The 21,628-nt window shown below is 39.2% G+C and overlaps 1 protein-coding gene across 1 annotated transcript in view; it reads right to left on the reverse strand.

Annotated features, from left to right (window-relative positions):
• Positions 1–1,772: 1,772 nt before the first annotated feature.
• The window catches only part of LOC106822589 (cytochrome P450 4B1-like), a 60,817-nt gene continuing 40,961 nt past the window's right edge, over positions 1,773–21,628 (reverse strand). The window contains exons 6-7 of the mRNA XM_070511419.1: positions 4,499–4,680; positions 1,773–2,118 (exon numbers count right to left, since the gene is read on the reverse strand). Coding sequence (XP_070367520.1) covers positions 1,821–2,118; positions 4,499–4,680 — 480 coding nt within the window. The 3' untranslated portion in view covers positions 1,773–1,820. The remainder of the gene's footprint in view (positions 2,119–4,498; positions 4,681–21,628) is intronic.

A 21,628-nucleotide genomic window follows, 5' to 3' on the forward strand; every position in this document is an offset into this window, starting at 1 on the left:
CAAGACGCAAGCATCTCTCTCTTCCCCTTTGGTGTAATTGATGATGTGTGATAGGGCATGAGAGCTCCCCCTAAGGCCTTCCCGGCTGCAAGTAAGTTAAGGTTTCTTTAATTAATTTCCACAGACTTCAGCAGTTATTTGCTCCATTTTCCTTTTCCTGAACACTACCCAGACCTTTCTAAATAGTTCCTTTATGAAATTCTCCTCAAATTGCCCAGCTTGAGAGTGTCATCAGATTCCTACCAGAATCCTGATTGTTACATCCAGCAAAGGGAGTTTGTGTTGCCTGAATTACTGTTGAGTCGACACTCTGGTTGATATCTAGGTAAGTGCTTGGTAGAGCTCTTCGAGTAAATGACTCATGCAGCAATTTAGAGAAGCTCGTGTGACATTATGGCAATCTGTTCATTCAAAGCAAAGGCAAAGTAGGAATAGGGGAAAAGGACAGTTTTCCTTTGGTGGCAAAGTTTTACATTTTTGGTTTTTATGTTTATTTTTCTTGGTTTTGTGTCATGGGCCACTTCTATGCATAACTAACAAAAAGTGAATTGCACAGCATTAGTTCTTTGAAGTGCTTCCATGTAAGACAGTCATGCCTTTGACTTTTCCCAGATGGCAGAGTTGTGGTGAAGACCCCAAATACTGTGAACCACAGTTATTCCTGGAAAGAAAGGAAATAAAGAGATTTCAGGAGAAGGGGCAAGTTGTGGGCTGCTGTTATACGGCTCTTCAGTAAGACTTTTCTTCTTGAAGGGAAAGAGGAGGGTCCTGGCACAGCCCTGTGTGCTGTAGCTGATGCCAGCAGTGAAGGACCCACGGGAACATGAGCCTTGGTGCCACCTCAGTAGTCAGAGCAATGATCTATTTAATGCATGATTCTAGCTTAAGGACCTATTGGTATCATGTCAAAACTGTAACCCAGACTTAGATTTTCTGCTACCTCTAGAAATTACTTATATATCTATTAATGGACCATAAAGCACCCACTGGAGACAGTCTGGGTGCATAAGAACCGAATCATAATTCCATCGTGCAGATCCAATGACAGTTTCTGTTGGTGCTGTTCATATATGGAACCTGGGGAATTTGGGAAAATAGCTGAAGGGAGATTATTTTTAAAGACAGAGGAGAGAGAATTTGAGGATTATCTGGTTACCAAAAGTAACTCTGGTAAATTACTGCTTCATCTGTCAACAAAGTGAAAGTCAGTGACACGCTGTTGGTGTTTGCTACAAGCCATCCTGTCAGCTTGTTTCCAAGGGCAAGAGTCAACAGAACACTGACTCACATGAGTGAAGGCCGTCTCATGTGACCCCTCTGCCTCCCACTCCTTCTGCTCAGAAACCTGTGTTCTTCTGAAGAGCACTGGGCTCTGGGAGAGGGACCTCTGTGCAAGTTCTAGCTCTGCTCATCTGCACGTTGGGGTCCCCAGTGGGTTTTGGATACAGCGAAACTATTTGAAAGTGCTTTGTAAACTACCAAGCACTGTACAGTGTCTGCTAAGATCATGTTCAAAGGGGGAAAAAATGAGGGAATTTGTTTGAAGGCTGTCTGTAAACTATTAAGTGCTACACACTTATAAGGGTGATATTAATAAGATGAAGCCAGTGACCCTCCTCGGGTCCTCGAGATAAAGACAATGGTGCTCCTCTGCCATGAAGTCTCCCCTGGGTCTCAAACTCAGCCTAACAAGAACGAACTGAGAAACAGTGTCCCAAAATGGAAGAAAGCCTGGGTTGGGATTCTGGCAACACCGGTTCCGGGCAGAGCTTTGCTGCAAATGCTGTGTGCCTTCGGGGAAATCTCCGAAACCCACCTGATCAAAACATTAGCCACTGAGCTCTTAACAGGTGCCCAACCCTAAGCCAGCTGTCCTTAGGATTGTCTTTTGACTCCTCTGAGAGTTGAGAAACCTGCTGGCCTTCGTCACTTTGGTCCCGAGGATCCCACAGTCTCCAGGAACTGCTTAGGGAAAGAATACAAAGACCTGCAGGCAAGGAGCATCCACCTGGGAAGGTAATGGGTTTGCTGAGTTCCCTGCAAAGGGATGGGACTGGAGGGCCAATCGCAGTGACTCCTTGATGCACAATAATGGACAAAAACTCACCCAGCTGGTCCCTGTGAAGGGACAAGGGAGGGAAGGAGGGGAACTTGGACCCCACCACCAGTTAATAATTTGGATATTATTTTTCTATTTGATGTTGGTTCCTGGTATATATCCTTCTCAGATTAAAGCTATTTTGCAATTGGCTTATGTAACAGAATATTAAAATAAGCCTCTCTCTGCCTCAGATCACTTGAGGTCCCAGAGGAAGAGAAAACAAACAGGTGCCAACTGTCCTCACTATAAAGTGAGGTGGGTGCTAAACTAACAGTGAAGGATTTGCTTAAGGAGATTTCTGAAAACCAGTTTTGCCACCTTAGCTCATCATGTAAATCAAGAATGTGTAAGGATTGAAAAGAGGAGGCTTAAGAGTTTTCAGAGCAAATAAAAGCATCCTTGAAAAAGAATTGTTGGAAAGCCAAGTGCCAAGGAAAATGGAGGAGGGTGCTCCACCCCCCCAACCATGAAGCAAAGCTGGGCTTCAGAAGGGTCACTTGATGACCTGACAAGTGCTCCCTAGAGTTTGGAGGGATAGGACTGATAGTAAAGCTGTGACACAGAACAGACAGAGAGGCAGGGGAGAGCCAAGGGCAAGGCAGGAATGCCCCAGTGTGTCATGTGGGCCAATGAACCCACAGGAGAGAGAGCTCTGGAACCAGCTTGAGAGGAACTCTGACCTAGGACAAGAATTCCCTTGCCCCATGAATCACCATGGCAAAGTCCCAGTGAGGGAATCTTCAAGAATCCCATGGACACTCCCAAAAAGAGTAAAAGGAAGCACTGACTATCCACTAAGCTCAGGGGGCAAGATCACGACAGTACAAGCTCCTTTCTCCTTATCCTCAGTCCCTTCTGGGACCACTTCTACAAGGGTCAGAAACAGCAGCTACTGGGCAGGGCACGAGCTCATCAGTAAGAAGCCAACCACAACCCCTCTCCCACCGCTGGCTTCCAGACCCAAAGATGTACCGAGCTGGGTGGAGGGAGATGCTCCAAGTGAGTGAGAACTTGAGGTTTTTATTATGACGCTGGTCCAGACGGCCTAGTTACTGTAATGAGACTGCTCTTGTGCTTTCAATGGATGGGAACTCTATGAGATTAGCCCAAGACTACATCTCCGAGATTTAAAGAACTTGCCGTGCACAGCAAGGTGAAGTGCCAGTGAGAGAAGAGTAAAGTTTTTATTTACATCCTGGCTGGTCAGATTGGTTCAATAAGATGACTGCATGCATTCAGTCTATTTGCTTTCTTGTATTTCTTTTCTTTTTCTCCCCAAAGCCCCCCGGTACATAGTTGTGTATTTTTAGTTGTGAGTCCTTCTAGTTGTGGCATGTGGGATGCCACCTCAGCATGGCTTGACAAGCAGCGCCATGTCAGCGCACAGTACTCAAACTGGAGAATCCCTGGGCTGCAGAAGCGGTGCGCGTGAACTCAATCACTCAGCCACGGGGCCAGCCCCTGCTTTATTGTATTTCTATTCGCTTTTCCGATGCTTATTTTGAATGCAGACTTTGGCCATTAATTAATGTGAAATTTTAATTTTGAACTCTTTCCTCCTTAAACCCAAAATAAAAAGAATAATTCTGCTTAGCCTGTCACTTTGCACATTTAAGAAAAACAGTGTTGTCCATCTCAGCCCGGGTACAAAAAGAAGACAGGAATTTGAACCCAAAGCAGAAAGGGGCTGACAAGGAGCCAAATGGAGATGGTGAACAGCTTTCCAGCTTTTCCAGAAATTGCTCTTTGCAGTGTGGTTTTATTATCTGTTGAAAAAAACTATAAGTTCTCAGAATGCTATGCACAAATTTCATTAAATGTAACTATAAGGCCATATTGTGGAATAAAAACATTTTATTCTCTAAAATATTATTGCGATTCTCTCCTTACAACAAATGGTAGGCAACAGAGCCTCTGGACTTTGCTTTCATCCCTGGCAACATCAGTGTGTATCATTTAGCACTATGTTCAAAGTCCAAAGCCAATCCCGATGAGCGAACAAGGGGATGGGAGAGAATGTCCATGATGAGGCTTAAATGATGCAGATACTCACTCCGGTCCCTCAGAAGAGGAGCCCACTTGAGCCAAACCATTCAAACTCTAAACGCAAGTCTAGGGAGCAAGCCCCATTTCCAATGCACCCGAGCCTGGGTAAAAGAAAGAAATAGGGCATTTTACATGTCACTGATTAGAAAAACAATGAAATAGACAACGTAAGGATAAATGATCTTCTTTTGCAAAAGCAAAAGGATAATTTGGGGCCCTCTAGAAAAAAAGCAGAATGGTAGCCCACCTCTTCTGCTTCCACATACACATATCTTCATCACTATGGTTACCAGGTACAAGAGGAAAGAAGGAGGAGAACTAGGATGAAATGCTTAGGGATGCAGATCTCACCAGGTAATAGAGGACCTGTCTCTCAGGATGCTCCTGATCTCCTCCCGGCATCTCTGCTGATGCTCAGGGTTCAGAGCCAGGTGGTAGAGGACCCAGGAAATGCCCCCCGTCGTGGTGTGCTGCCCTGCCAACAGGAACGTGTTCACCTTGGACTGCAGGTCAGTGTCTGAGAGGTTTTCGGCCTAGAAAGTACAAGAGAGAGATTTTTACGCAATGTCAGTTTATAGATGTTTGGAACCCCGATCAAAATAATGGTTGTAGGGAAAAAACTAGAGTTTCAAATGAGAGTTTCCATTTTAATTCAGTTCAACAAATATATAATATGAGCCACACTCTGCCCACAGCATAACTGAGAACAAAGTTAGATAAGGAAAGCAGGCCTTGCAAAGAGTTCCTCCACTCATCCTGCCCAATTTGTCCAGATTTTCCAGCACCTCCTCCTCAGGATTTTTCCAGCTTACCCGGTGACCCATTCTCCTGTGCTTCCCGGCACTACCATGTGTCATCATGACAATTCTGTCAAATCAGTAAAAAAATTATTCTTCTCTGACTCCCTCTAGTGACAGAGTACAGAATTCTGTTTACCTCAAACTGTATAGAAGTCAGAAGTACCGTCAAATTTAGGTCATCAATTTTGCTTATGTCTCTCCCCCTCCCAACTCATCCACCTACTCACACAATTAACTAGACACCTGAGCAGGCTCAGAAATTTGAAACATTTATCTGGCCAGAAGGGACAACATGCAGAAAATCCTGGTACTTCCTCTTTGAGTGCTATCCTGCCTCTTCTCATCCTTGAGGGATTATTTTTCCATCCTGGATTACCTTTTCTGGGGTAGAATAATAATTCCCCATTAGCAAAGTGATAGCAAAGTCAATCAAAGTAAAATCAATTACAGAGCAAGCTACGGCCCATAAATAGCTTCCAATATTGCCTAATGTCCTGGGGGGATATTACACTTAAATAGATGTAATTTTTGCAGATGTTTATTTTCCCATCAAATGATAACCTTTGATCAAAGCTAAAGACAACCACAACAGACCAAAAATACACTTCATATAACTAGGTAGGCAATATTATGAAGATGATTTCAAATTTAGGTGCAAGTGAAAAATCATTCTATTCTTTCTAAGGCTAATATCTCATTTTCATGGAAAAGTAATCAAATGAAATGGAGTGAAACGGAATACAGGAAAAGATAGGCCAACATGTGTATAACTGAAAGAGCTAAACGAAAAGACAAAAATATGCAACACGCTATTTGAAACCTTCAAGAAAACTGTCTAGAAATAAGAGAAAATTCAAATCTACATGTTCAAGGGTTCACCCTATGCCTGGAAACATTGGAACAGAATAACCAATTCCAATATACATCCTAGTAAAACTATTCAACGTTAAAGACAGAGAAAAGAAAATCCTCATAGACTCCAGAAAAAAAAAAGACCCAACTTCTTTTAAGGGTAAGAAAGTTAGGCTAGCATCTTGCTTCTCAAGAACAATAAAGAAATCAATCAAGATTAGAGCATTTTCAAGAAACTCAAGGAAATGTGTGAAATAAGTATTTTTATAGCCAGCAGTATTGTCCTCCAAGTATCAAGTGTACTGAAAAACAGTTGTCAATTTGCATGAACTCAGAAAATACTATACTCACGAGCACATCCTCAGGAATCCATACTGGATAAGCTTCATCCAACCAAGAGAGGAATGGAAAAATTTCATAGATTTAATTCTACATCTCAGACTAAAACAAGGGTAGGGACATGCACTTAAGAATAACACATAAACATTGAAAGTGAGAATAATGCAACCAAAAGTCGGAGGAGTATAGGAAAGAAAGGGGGAAGTAGAATAAGAAACCTCATAGTTGTCCAGGTGAGAAATGAAAATCACAAGATGTCATTGAAAGCTGACAGACCATCAGCCACAGTCCCCAAAGGACAAATACTGTATGGTTCCACAAACATGACGTAACTAAGTACCTAGTCAACTTCATAGACAGAAAGTAGAACAGGGGTTGCCAGGGGCTGAGGGGGGAGTGGAATGAAGAGTTATTGTTTGGTGGGTATGGAGCTTCAGTTTTGCAAGACGAAAAGAGTTCTGGAGATGGACGGTGGTGATGGTTGTACAGCAATGTGAATGTACTTAGTAGCACTGAACTGTACACTTCAAAAAGGTGAAGATGGTAAATGTTACGTTGTGTGTATTTTATCACAATATAAAGTACTGATCAACCAGATAGCAAAAGATTAAATAAGGAAAAGTGGGATTAAGGATCTATGAAATGACTAAATACTACAATCGACATAGAACAAAAATATAAACCTTCTTAAATGTCAAAAGGTATTACATTTAGAAAGAGCAAAGAAGACATACCATGTAGAAAAAAAAACACGGCACATTGGGTAGAGTAATGTCCCCCCAAAACTCATGTCCACCCAGAACCTGCGAATGTAGCCTTATTTGGAAATAGGGTCTTTAAAGATGTAATCAAGTTAAGATGATGCCGTGTTGAATTAGGGTGGGTCCTAATACAATGACTGGTATCCATTGAAAAAGAGGGAAATTTGGACACAGACACTGCTATATGCTGAATGCTCCTGCCCTCCCAAAATTCATAGGTTGGAACCTAATGCCCAATATGATGCTATTTGCAGGTGAGATCTTTGCATAGTGATTAGGTCATGAGGACACAGCCCTCATGAATGGGATTAGTGCCCTTATGGGACCTCAGGGAGCTCCTTCACCCCTTCTGCCGTGTGATGACACAGCGAGAAGTCAGCCAGCTAAGAACTGGAAGCAGACCCTCATTGGACACCAAATCTACTGCTAACTTGATCTTGGACATCACAGACTCCAGAACTGTGAGAAATGAACATTTGTTGTTTATAAGCAACCCAGTCTGTGGTATTCTGTTACAGCAGCCCAAATGGACTAAGGTAGACACACAGAGGGAAGACAACCACAGGAAGACAGAGACAGAAATGAGAGTGAAACAGCTACAAGCCAAGGAATGCCAAGGATCACCTGCAACCACCAGAAGGCAGGAAGAGGCGAGGAAGGATTCTTTCCTAGAGCCTTCAAGAGGGATCATGCTCCTGCCAACACCTTGATTTTGGACACCTAGCCTCCAGAACTGTGAGAGAATGAATTATTGTTGTTTTAAGCCGCCAAGTCTGTGGTTACTCGTTATAGAAGCCCTAGGGAACTAACACAAAAACTAATTATAACACAGTACACACGGTAAAACATAATAATATGACAACGTTGACACTAAACGTCAGTCATTTCAATAAATAAGAATGACAGTGATTTGCTTACTAAACTAAAAAGGTTTTCAGGGGCCAGCCCGGTTGCCTAGTGGTTAAGTTTGGCGTGCTCCACTTCAGCACCCAGGTTTGGATGCTGGGGAAGCACCTACACCACTCATCAGCCATGCTGTGGCAGCAACCCACATACAAAACAGAGGAACATTGGCACAGAAGTTAGCTCAGAGCAAATCTTCCTCACCAAAAAAAAAGAAAATGATTTTCAAATTGGCCCAAGAAGCAAAACCCAACTATGGGCTACGTAGAAGAAAAACACATAAAAGTAATTCAAATGGCTAAAAATAAAGGCACAGATATACCAGGCAAGCAGAGATGACAAGATGACAAGAAAGCAGGGGTTGGAATCCTGAAATCAGACAAAGTAGAATTCGATCAAAACCTCATTAAACAAGGTCAGTTTTTAATGCTAAAAGTCATGAAATCACAAGATACAATAGTTATGATCAAATACACACACTACAGACACAGCCGTACCTATTTAAAGCAGAAACCACAGATGATGGAAGAAAAAGCAGGCAGAATCACACTAATAATAGGAGCCTTTAACATACCACTCTCAGGACATGACATGTCAAGTTCAAGAAAATAAGATATGGAAGATCAACAAAATAATATCACACAACAGATGGGGAGAAATATCAAGCACCATTCCTAATAACAGAAAATATATCTTCTTCTCAAGAATATGTGGAAAATTTACAAAAATTCACCATACAGTAAATCAAAGAAAACATTACTAACTTCCATAAAGGGGAAATCGTACAAACAATGCTTTCTAATTGCAATGCAATAAAAGTAGAAATTTTTAAAAATAAAAAAACCTTTCCACATAGAAATTTTTAAGCCTTCTATTAAATATCTTTGGAATAAAAAGGAAATAAAACAGAAAATACAGAATTTATGAAAAAATAATGAAAAGATTGCTTATCAAAATAAAAAGGATATATTTAATCAGTGAACAAAACAAAAAATCATAGCCTTAAAAACACACAGCAATAAAAAAAACATATAGCAATAAAACATAGAAGATCCACCCTAAAATTCATATGGTATGTCAAGGGACCTCAAATAGCCAAAACAATCTTGAAAAAGAAGAACAAAACTGGCAGAGTTTTGTAATTTAAAATTTTGTAATTTCAAAACTTACTACAGACCTACACTAATCAAAACAGTGTGCTACTGGTACATGGACAGACATATACTATATATGAATAGAATATATGTATAGAATAGAGAACCCAGAAATAAATCCTGGCGTAGATGGTCAAATGAATTTTCACAAGCGTGTCAAGACTATTCAATGGAGAAAGGACAATCTTTTCAACAAATGATTCTGGGAAAACTGGACATCCACAGGCAAAGGAATAAAGTTGGACTCTTATCTCACACCATATACAAAATTGACTCAAAATAGATCAAGGATCTAAATGTAAGACCTAAAACAATAAAACTCTTAGAGGAAAACATAGAACAAAAGCTTCAGGACATTGGATTTGGCAAGAATTTCTTGGGTATGACACCTAAGGCACAGGTAACAAAAGAAAAAATAAACAACTTGGGCTTTGTGAAAATTAAACATCTTCTGCATGACAAGACAGTATCGACAGAGCAAAAAGGCAACCCACAGAATAAAGAAAATGTATGCAAATAATATATCTGATAATGGATTAATATCCGGAATACATAGAAAACTTCTAAAATGCAACAACAAAAAAACAAACAACCCCATTCACAAACAAGCCAAGGACTTGAATAGACATTGCTCCAAAGAAGATCACAAAAATGGCCAATAAGTACGTGCAAAGATGCTCAACACCACTGATCATTAGGGAAATGCAAATCAATACTACAAAGAGATACCACCTCACACCCATTAGGAAGGCTATCATCAAAAAACGAACTGTAGACAAAGATGTGGAGAAATTGGAACACTTGGCACACTATTGGTGAAAATACAAACTGGTACGGACACTGTGAAAAACAGTATGACAGTTCCACAAAAAATTAAAAATAGAATTTTCATATGATCCAGGAATTCTACTTCTGGGTACATACACAAGAGTTGAAAGCAGGGTCTCAAAAACATATCTGTACAGCCATGTTCATAGCACCAATATTCACAATAGCTAAATATGGAAGCAACTCAAGTATCCATCGATGGATGAATTGATAAACAAAAGGTGGTATATACATACAATGTACTATTTTCAGCCTTAAAAAGAAGGGAAATTCTGACATGTGCTGCAACATGGATGAACATTCAGGACACGTTAAGTGAAAAAACAAGTCACAAAAAGAGAAGCACTGGATGATTCCATTTATATGAAGTACTTAGAATAGTCAAAATCATAAAGACAGAAAGTATAATGGTGGTCACCAGCGACTGAGGAGAGGAGAGAATGGGGAGTTATTTTAACAGGTATAGAATTTCAGTTTTACAAGATGAAAAGAATTATGGGGATGGATGGGAGTGAGAAGGGACAACAATGTGAATGTATTTAATACCACTGAACTGCACATTTAAAAACGGTGAAGATGGTAAATTTTATGTTATGTGCATTTTACCACAACAAAAAACCTACAAAGACACACGCGTACACAAACACAAACACACATTCACATACAAATAGATGAACAAAGCAAAAAAAAAAAAGTAGCAATAAGAATGCAAATAAATACATTAAATACTAAATAAAAAACTAGAAAAAGAACAATAAAATAAACCAAGAGAGAGTACAAGGTAGAAAATAATAAGGAAAATAGCGAAAATTAATAGAATAAAGAAAAGAAAAGCAGTAGACCAAATTAAGAAATCAAAATCGTGGCTCCTTCAAAAGAAAAATCCATAACAGGTATATATTAGCCAACTTGATCAGAAAAAAAAAAAAATGCCAGAAAGCACAATATACAAAGTAAGAAATGATATGAGAAAAGCAACTCTTGATACTGAGAATTTTTTTTAAATCATGAGACTACCAACTTCTAGCCAAATAAACTTTAAAACCCAGATGAAATGGAGGAATCAGTGTACCAAAATTGACCCCAATACAGATAGAAAACTTAGGCTAATTTCCATAGAAGAAACAAAGAAAGAAACCAAGGAACTACTCCTATGAGGAAAATAAAAATAAAGGACCACGGAGAAGAAAGAGATAAAGGAATACGGAAAAGAAAGAGAGAAAGGAATACAAGAAATATTTGAAACAATAAATGACCAAGGACTTTTCAAAATTAATGATAGACACAAAACCACAGATACTGAAAACTCAAAGAACCCCAAGCAGGAATACACCAAAAAATCTACACCTGTAGACACCATACTCAAAAAGTGGAAAATTCAAAGAAAAGAAGAAACTCTTGAAAGTTACAAGAATGTTGTGGTTAAAGGGAGAAAACCTCTTACCTATATAGAAGAAAGGATAACAATTACATTGACCATCTCTTCAGAAACCAGGCAAACAAGAAGAGAGTGTAGCAAAACATTTAAAGTGTTGAAAGAAAAAACCCACACCTAGAATTCTGTAAAATTACCTTTGAAGGTAAAGGAGAAATAAAGACTTTCCCAGAAAAACAAAAATAGGGAATTTGTCACCATTAGACTGACTTTGCAAGAAATAGTAAAGGAAGTTCTTTAGATAGTAAAAAATATATATAGAGATCAAAAGTTCAGATCCACATAAATGAAAGAGCCTTAAAGAAGGAATAAATGAAGGAAACATAAAATCTTTTGTTTTTCCTATTTTTAATTGATCAAACAGATACTACTTTGCTCAAAATCATAATATCAAAAATGTATCCAGTGTTTTTAGGTTATAGATAAGTGAAATAAATGAGAACAATTTTATAAGGGATAGGAGAAAAGTTGGGAATACTCTGCTATCAGGTACTTGTAAGCATTTGAAAGTGAACTTGGATTCGTTGTAAATATATATTTTAAACTCATGGGCTAAAAAGAAGTATTATTTATATGCTAAGAGAGGAGAAAAATGTAATCATATAAAATGCTCCATTAACAAATGAAAAACAGTGGAAAATTTTTGCAGAAAGCAAAAACTAGCAAGCAGTAACAAGTATGGTAGTTATCAATCCAACTATATTAACAATCACTTTAAACATCAATGATTTGATACACTAATTAAAACACAGAGACTGTCAGAGAGGATAAAAAAAACAAGACCCAACTATATATTGTCTACAAGAAACCCGCTTTAAATATAAAGACACATATAGATTAAAAGTAAAGGGATAGAGAAAGATATACCATGCTAACTAACCAAAGGAAAGCTGCAGTAACTATACTAATTGCAGACAAAAGAGATTACAGAGCAAGGAAAATGATTAGCGATAAAGAAAGGCATTGCATAATGATAAAGAAGTCAATTCTTCAAGAAGACAACAAACTTTCATGTGAGTGTGCTGACAACAGAGTGTCAAAATACGTGAAGCAAAGATTAATGGGACTATAAGGAGAAATAGATGAATCAGCTCTTATACTTGGAGACTTCAATGCCTCTCCACTAGTCCGGGAGAGATCCAGCAGGCAGAAAACCAGCAAGGACATCGTTGAACTAAACAACATCGTCAATCAATTGGATCTAATTGACATCTATAGAATACCTCTCCAACAACAGCACAATACACCTCCTTCTACAGCTCACGCAGAACATTCACCAAGAGAGACCACATTCTAGGCCATAAAACACACCCTAAATTTTGAAAGAACAGAAATCCCACAAAGTATGCTCTCAGACCACAATGGAATAGAAATAAATAGCAGAAAGATAGTGTGAAAACCCCAAAATACTTGGAGAGCAAACCACACACCTCCAAATAACACATAGCTCAAAGGAGAAGTCTCAGGAGAATTTTTCAAAATATTTGGAACTCAACAAAGTTAAAAGACAACTGATCAAAACTGTGGAATGCAGTGAAAGCACTGTTTAGGGGGAAGTTGATAGCACTGAATGAATATATTAGAAAAGAATAAAGATCTAAAATCAGTAATCTAACCTTCAACATTAGAAAACTAGAAAAAGAAGAACAAATTAAAACCAAAGTAAGTAGAAGAAAAGAAAAAATAAAAATTAGTGCAGAAAGCAATGAAGTTGAAAACAGGAAATTAAGAGATAAAAATCAATGAAATCAAAAGTCCTTTCTTTGAAAAGATCAGTAAAATTGATAAAGCTCTAGCCGAGTTAACTAAGAAAAAAAAGACGGAGACACAAATTACTAAGATAAGAAATAAAAAGAGGCCATCACTACTGAACCTATGAACATTAAAAAGATAAGACAGAACTATTATGACCAACTCAATGCCCACAAATTTGATAACTTGGCTGAAATGGACCAATTTCTTGAAAGACACAATAAACCAACACTCCAAAAGAGAAATAGATAATCTGATAATCTGAATGAGCTTATATCTAGGAAAGAAATGAACTCAATAATTAAAAACCTCCCAAAACAGAAAGAACGGGATGCAGATGATTTCACTGGTGAATTCTACCAAATATTTAAGGAAGAAATTACATCAGTTCTCTATAATCTCTTCCCAAGAATAGAAGCAGATGGAATACCTCCTAACTCATTTTATGAGGCCAGCCATTATCCTAATACCAAGACCACACAAAAACATTACAAGAAAGGAAAACAATAAACCAAGATCTTTCATGAACATAGATGCAAAAATCCTCAAGAAAATATTAGCAAATCTAATTTGGCAATGTATACAAGGAATTATATACCATCACCAAAGGGGAATTATTCCAGGTATGCAAGGCTGGTTCAACATTCAAAAATCAACTAATGTAATCTATCACATCAACAGGCTAAAGAATACAAATCAGATGATCATATAAAAAGACACAGAAAAAGCATTGGACAAAACGCAATATCCACTCTTGATTCAAAAAAAGAATTCTCAGCAAACTAGGAATACCAGGGGAACTTCCTCAACTTGATTTTTAAAAATGTAAAAAAACCGTAGAGCTTACATCATACTTAATGGTGAGATACTAGATGCTTTCCTGCTAAGATCAGATACAAGGCAATGATGCCCCCTTTCATCATTCCTATTCAACACTATACTGGATGTCCCAGGTAATGCAAGAAAAGGAAATAAAAGATATACTGATTAAGAAGGAAGAAATAAAATGATCTTTGCTCAGAGATGACATAATTCTCTATGTAGAAAATCCCAAAGAATCAACAAAAACCTCATGGAACTAAGAAATAAATATAGCAAAGTTGCAAGATACAAGGTTAATATGCAAAAGTCAATAGCTTTCTTACATACGACCAATAAATAATTAGAATTTGAAATTAAAATCACAATACCATTTACATTAGCACCAAAAAAAAATGAAGTACCTAGGTATAAATCTAAAAAAATACGTACAAAACTTATATGAGGAAAACTACAAAATTCTGGTGAAAGAAATCAAAAAACATCTAAATAAATTGACAGAGGTTCCATGTCCATAAATACAAAGACCCAATATTGTGTTCTTCCTAACTTGATTTATAGGTTCAACACAATCACAATAAAAAAATCAAACAAGTTATTTTGTGGATATCAACAAACTGATTCGAAAGTTTATATGTAAAAGCAAAAGACCAAGAATACCCAAAAGAGTATTTAAGGAGAACAACAAAGTCAAGGACTGACTACCCAACTTCAAGAGTTACTCTAAAGCTACAGTCATCAAGACAGTCTGGTAATGGTGAAAAAAGAGACAAATAAATCAATGGAACAGAACAGAAAGCCACAAAATAGACCCACACAAATATCGCCACTGACCTCTCACAAAGGAACAAAGGCAATTCAATGGAGAAAGGATCGTCTTTTCAACAAATGGTGCTGGAACAACTGGGCATCCATGTGCAAAAAAAGAGAATCTAGGCAGGGATCTTACACCTTTCACAAATATTAACATAAAATAGATCATAGACCCAAAAGAAAAATGTAAAACTGTGAAACACCCAGAGAATAACATAGAAGGAAATCTGTGACCTTGCATGTGACAATGACTTTTTAGATACAACACCGAATGCATAACCTATGAGAGAGAAAAAATGATAAACTGAACTTCATTAGAATGGAAAACTGGTGAGCAAAATGCACAGTTACTCGAAAAAAAAGACAAGCTCCAAATTGGGAGAAAATATTTGCAAAAGACACTTCTAATAAAGGATTGTTATCCAAAAGATACAAAAAAAGTCTTGAAACTCGACAGTAAGGAAAAATCAACCTGATTAAAAACTGCACCAAAGACTTCAACAGGTACCTCACCAATGAGGATATGCAGATAGAAAATAAGCATATGAAAAGAGGCTGCACATCATATGCCATGAGGGTAATGCAAGTTAAGGACAATGACAATTTGATGTCAGCATCATGGTGGAGAATTATTCCCTTTGTTTCTCCCCTCTAGGTTACAAACAGATATCCGTTGACCAAGGAAAGATTCCTTACAGAGCACAACAAAATACCTAAGAGATCCATGCATCTATACATCTGAAAGTGGGTGGACAGGCCCGGGGAGGCAGCAGGACTAGAAAAACTGCTTCCTCCCCCTCCCGCAGCAGCAGTGATGCAAAATGGAGATACTCATCCCAGCACATGTGCCTTCAAACAGAGGCTGAAGGGGCAGACACAGCACTCCCAGATTAGTCCTCACCCCTAATCCTTCCACCAGTGGGGATAGTATAAAAAACGTGGATTTTCATGGTTGGGGTATGGTGCCCCTACATGAGTTTTCAAACACACCCGTTCATGCCAGCTACCTGAGGCTGCACAAGTGAGCAGCAATGACAAACACTCCCTGCTTAGCCCCTGCTTCCCACTGCAGGAGCAGGTGGAAGCTGAGATCTGAGGCATCAGGAACTACAGCAGAACCCATGACCCAGCCCCAGTGGCAGCACTCCCCAACAATGGCTGTAATAGCTGTGTGGGCTGCACACAAGTCCCTGCGTCCCTGGGCACCCAGCACCAACAAAACCTGTGAACTCAGTGCCCCTAGCAGCAGTGAAACCAACACTCCAGAGTCAGTGGCAGAACATGACACCCAGCCAACCCTGGAAGCAGCAGAAGTGCTCATAGCCTGGTGACCCCAGTGGCAACACCTGAGACTACAGCAACATCATAAGCAGCAAGGCACCAGCTACCTCCAAGACACAAACAGCACAAGGGGGACACTGATGACACCTCTAGCAGAGGCAGTGGAGGGTTGAAAGTGGAGGCTCTCACATGCAACCAGAAGCAGCTCAGAACCAAAGTAACCAAAGCCGTACCCAAATAAGAAAGGTGGTTCCCACCACAAAAATGCCAGCAGATGATAAACTCATCAAGTACCATGAAGAACTACTGTGCTACAGTAACACAGTAGCACAGAAAGAAAAGGCAAACTCTTCAGAAAGCAAACTCAAAGGACTGGAAGATTACAATCTAACTGACAGAGAATTCAAAATAGCTGTCATGAAGAGATTCAGTGAGTTGCAGGAAAACTCAGAAAGACACTTAAATGAGCCCAGAAATAAAATTAATGAACAGAAGGAGTACTTCACCAAAGAGAGTTAAATTCTAAAAAAAAAAAAAAGTTTTTGAGATGAAGACAATTAATGAATTGCAAAATAAAGTAGAAAGCATTAAAAACAAAGCAGACCATATGGAAGAGAGAATTAGTGAGCTCAAAGATAGAAGATTAGAAATGACAGGTGGAATTTGAGAGAGAAATAAGATTTTTTAAAAATGAAGAAATTCTATGAAAAATATCTGACTCAATTTGGAAAAGTAACATAAGGATAATAAGTATCCCAGAAGGAGAAGAGAGGGAGAAAGGAGCAGCAGAGAGCTTATTCAAAGAAGTAATAGCTAAGTACTTTCCAAACCTGGGGAAGAAACTGGAAATACAGGTACACGAAGCTAATACAACTCCTATTTATCTCAATGCAAAAAGACCTTCTCTAAGATATATAATATTAAAATTGTCAAAAGTCAATGACAAAGAAAGAATAGGAAGGGCAGCCAGAGAGAAGAAAAGAACTTCTAAAGGAACCTCCAACAGGCTATCAGTGGATTTCCCAGCAGAAACCCGACAGGCTAGGAGAGAGTGGAATATTCAAAATATTGAAAGTCAAAAACAATCAGCCAAGAATAGTCTATCCAGCAGAGTTATCTTTCAGACATAAAGGAGAAAGAAAAGCTTTCCCAGACAAACAAAGCTGGGGGAGCTCGTTGCCACTAGACCTGCCTTACAAGAAATAGTAAAAGGAGCCCTTCTACCTAAAATAAAAAGGCAAGGGTTTACAAAGCTTTTGAGCAAGCTGATAAACAGACAGACTCAGAAAATTGTAACTCTAGATCAGAATGGGTTAGTAAAACATATAATTATAACATAAAGGGTGAAGGGAAAGAAAGCATCAAAAATAACTACCACCACTTCAATTAGGTCACATATCTCAGCTCTAAAGAAATTGTAGGGGCCGGCCCGCTGGTGCAGTGGTTAAGTGCACACGTTCCACTTCTCAGCAGCCTGGGGTTCACCAGTTTGGATGCCGGGTGTGGACATGGCACTGCTTGACAAATGCCCTACAGTGGTAGACGTCCCACGTATAAAGTAGAGGAAGATGGGCATGGATGTTAGCTCAGGGCCAGTCTTCCTCAGCAAAAAGAGAAGGATTGGCAGTAGTTAGCTCAGGGCTAATCTTCCTCAAAAAAAAAAAAGAAAGAAAAAAAGCAATTGTAGGCACAGAATGAAGGGATGGAAGACGATACTCCAAAGAAACGGTAACCAAAAGTAAGTGAGTGTAGCTGTATCTATATCAAACAAAACAGACTTCAAGCCAAAGATGATAATAAAAGACAAAGATAGACATTATTCAATGATAACTATTTAATGATAAAAGGGACATTCCACAAGAAAACATAATACTTATCAATATTAATAGTAATAGTAATAAGGGAACACCAAAGTATATAAAGCAGCTATTAATAGAACTGAAGGGAGAAACTGACAGCAACACAATAATAGTAGGGACTTTAATACCCACTAATATCAACGGATAGATCATCCAGACAGAAAGTCAACAAGTAAACAGTGGTCTTAAATGAAACACTAGACCGGATGGTATTACTAGATATATATGGAACAACCCTTCCAAAAGTATCAGAAAAGGCATTCTTCCCAAGTGGACATGGCACATTCTTAAAGATAGACCATATACTAGGAAACAAAGCCTCAACAAATTTCAGAAGATTGGCATAATATCAAGCATGTGTTCTGACCACAGTCATATGAAACAACATCAGTTACAAGAAAAAAGCTGGAAAAGTCACCAATATGTGAAGTTAAAGTAACACATTACTGAACAACAACTGGATAAATGAACGACTCTAAGGAGAAATTGAAAAATGCCTGTAGACAAATGAAATGAAAACACAATATACCAAAACCTATGGGATGCAGCAAGAGCAGTACTAAGAGGGAAGTTTACAGCCATACAGGCCTACCTCAAGACAAGAGAAAAGTCTTAAATAAACAATCTAAACCAAACCTAAAAGCATGAGAAAAAGAATACAAAGACCAAAGTCAGTACAAGGAAGGAAACAATAAAAATCAGAGCAGAAATAAATGAAATAGAGACTAAAGACAAAAACAATAGAAAGGGTCAATGAAACTAAGATCTGGGTCTCTGAAATGAGGAGCAAAACAGACTAACCCTTAGTGAGTTTTAATAAGAAAAGAAAGCTAATCCTTCTGACTCAGCCCAAGTGAGACGAGGGTCTTACTGTCTGGCTTTGCTGGCTATTAACTGCAGTGAGGACACCCCCAGAAAAGCTATTGGCTGAAAGCCCAAAAGAACCGGGTCTTAAAGGGCCCACACACAAACTCACTCATCGCAGCAACCCAAAATCACCAGAGAGAAGGCTGACAGTCATTTGGGGAAACGAGACTCACCTGGTGGGTTTTGGGGGCAACTTGGTGAGAGGAGGGACCTCTCTGGGGACTGAGACATTGGTGGGGGCCATTTTTCTGAACTGGTCCAGGCATGCTGACACAGACCCCAGTGGGCGCCATTGAGGTTCTTCTCTTGGCCTGTTAGCCCAGGGGCCTGCCACACCCACTAGAGCACAGATTTAATCCAGTTGAGCCAGGGCAGGCAACCGGCCCTAGGGACTGGCTCCACCTAACAGCAAGCCCTCAGGCTACTTTTCAGCCTGCATTGACTGGGTGCCTTGATCCTCTACAGGCAGGCAAGGCTGTCTGCCTCTGTGGGGCAGGGCCTGTGTGAGGACCAGGTGAACTGTGGGGGGCATTGGTGGAGAGGTGGGGGCCTCTGCAGTGTGGCATTGGGGTACGCTCCAGGGGGTTGAGAAGTTTGCATGGACGAAGACCATGTTGATGGTGTGTCTTGTCCTGTGAGGGGTGAGGCTTATCAGTGGCAGAAGACCTGTGCTTCACAAATAGCCATAAAAAGGATCAGCCCCACCTTCCAAAGCCTGAAACAATTGAGTGCTCCTGTGCCTAGGGCTAGCGCCACTCAGCTCCACTCCTAAGATAACAACAGCCTTGTAGGCCTGAGGCCTTTAGCAACTGTAAGACCCTGAGGCTAGCAACCAGCTACCCCAGGTACCAACCCAATTAAGAGGAAAACTGAATAGGAGTGTGCTGATAGACTCTGTAGCCAACAGTGCTGAGGCCCCTTGAACCAGATTTACAAACAGCTGGCCAGGGAAGGAAAGACTAGATTCCCTGGGTACCTGCAGTGGGAGCAGCCCTGACACAGCAGAAGGACACAAGTAGCCCACAAAGGGGTCACTCCCAGATCTTCTGGACTGGTGATGAGAGGGAAGCACACTGCTGGGCCTCAAAAGGAATCTCATACATAAGGCCACTTCTCCAAGATCAGGAGACATAGCCAACTCACCTAATACATAGAAATGAGCACAGAGAAAGAGGCATAATGAGGAGACAAAGGAATACTTTCCAAGCAAGGGAAGAGGACAAAACCCCAGAAAAAGGACTAACTGAAACAGAAACAAGCAACCTACTCGACAAAGAGTTCAAACAAAATATCATGAGGATGCTCACAGATATGGGGAGAAGACTGGATGAACACAGTGAGCACACCAGCAAAGAACTGGAAGATATAAAGAAAACAATAAGAAATGAGGAATACAATACTGGAAATGAGAAATTCACTAGAGGGACTCAATAGCAGAGTAGAGGGTGCAGATGAATGGATCAGCGAACTAGAGGAAAGACTAGAGGAAATCACCCAAGCAGAACAGAAAAAAGAATTAGAGAGAACGAGAACATCTAAGGGAACCCTGGGACAATATCAAGCATGCTAACTTTCGGATTATAGGTGTCCCAGAAGCGGGGGAGAGACAAAGGGCAGAAAATGTATTTGAAGAAATAATAGATGAAAATTTTCCTAATCTGAGGAAGGAAACAGACATCCAGGTTCAGGAAGTACAGAGAGCTCCAAACAAGATAAGCCCAAACAGGCCCATGCCAAGACATATTATAATTAAAATGTCCAAAATTAAGGATAAAGAGAGAATCCTAAAAGCAGCAAGAGAAAGGCCACAAGTGACAGATAAAGGGAAGCCCATGAGGCTATCAGAGGACTTCTCAGCCAAGACCCTACAGGCAAGAAGAGAATGGCACGACATATTTAAAGTGCTAAAAGGAAAAAACCTACAGCCAACAATACTCTATCCATCAAGCCTGTCGTTCAGAATGAAAGGAGAGATAAAGAGCCTCCCAGACAAGCAAAAATTAAAGGAGTTTATCACCAAGAAACCAGTTCTACAAGGGACTTATGCTGAAGGGACTTATTTAAGTGGAAAAAAATGACCACAGAGATTTTTTTAAATTATCAAAAAAACAAAACAACAACAAAAAAACAGGCAATAAAATCGCTTGTCAAGGTAAAAATATAGTAAAGCTAGCAGATTAACTACCTGTGAAGATGTTATGAAAGTTAAAAGACAAATGTACTAAAATCACCTATTTCGATGATAAGAGGGTAATGGATGGACACACACTAAAAAAGAGACTATATATAATTTGAAAAACATAAAATGTGGGAGGAAAGGAGTGAAAAAGTAGGGCTTTTAGAAAGAGGTCAAGCTAAAGAGTCTATCAACTCAACATAGACTGTTATATACATAGAATATTAAATAGGATCCTCGTGGTAATCACAAATCAGAAACCTATAATAAGCTAGCAAAAAAGTAAGACAAAAGAAATCAAACATATTACTAAAGATAGCCATCAAACCACAAGGGAAGAGAGCAAGAGAAAAAGAAAGGAACAGAGAAGAACTACTAAAACACCCAGAAAAAAAGTAACAAAATGGCAATAAATACGTATTTATCAATGGCTACTTTAAATGTCAATGGACTAAATGCACCAATCAAATGCCATAGTGTGGCCAATTGGATAAAAAAAAAGACCCACGTATATGCTGCATACAAGAGACATACTTCAGACCTAAAGACACTCACAAACTGAAAGTGAAAGGATGGAAAAATATATTCCATGCAAATGGCAGAGAAAAGGAAGCAGGGGTAGCAATACTTATATCAGACAAAATAGACTTTAAAACAAAAACTGTAAGAAGACACAAAGAAGAGCACTACATAATGATAAAGGGAACAAACAACAAGAAAATGGAACACTTGTAAATATCTATGCACCCAACATAGGAGCACCTAAATATATAAAGCAATTATTAACAGACACAAAAGGAGACATAGTAACACAATACTAGTAGGAGACTCTAACACTCCAC

The sequence above is a fragment of the Equus asinus genome, chromosome 5 (assembly GCF_041296235.1).
Source record: "Equus asinus isolate D_3611 breed Donkey chromosome 5, EquAss-T2T_v2, whole genome shotgun sequence".
Classification (NCBI taxonomy): domain Eukaryota; kingdom Metazoa; phylum Chordata; class Mammalia; order Perissodactyla; family Equidae; genus Equus; species Equus asinus.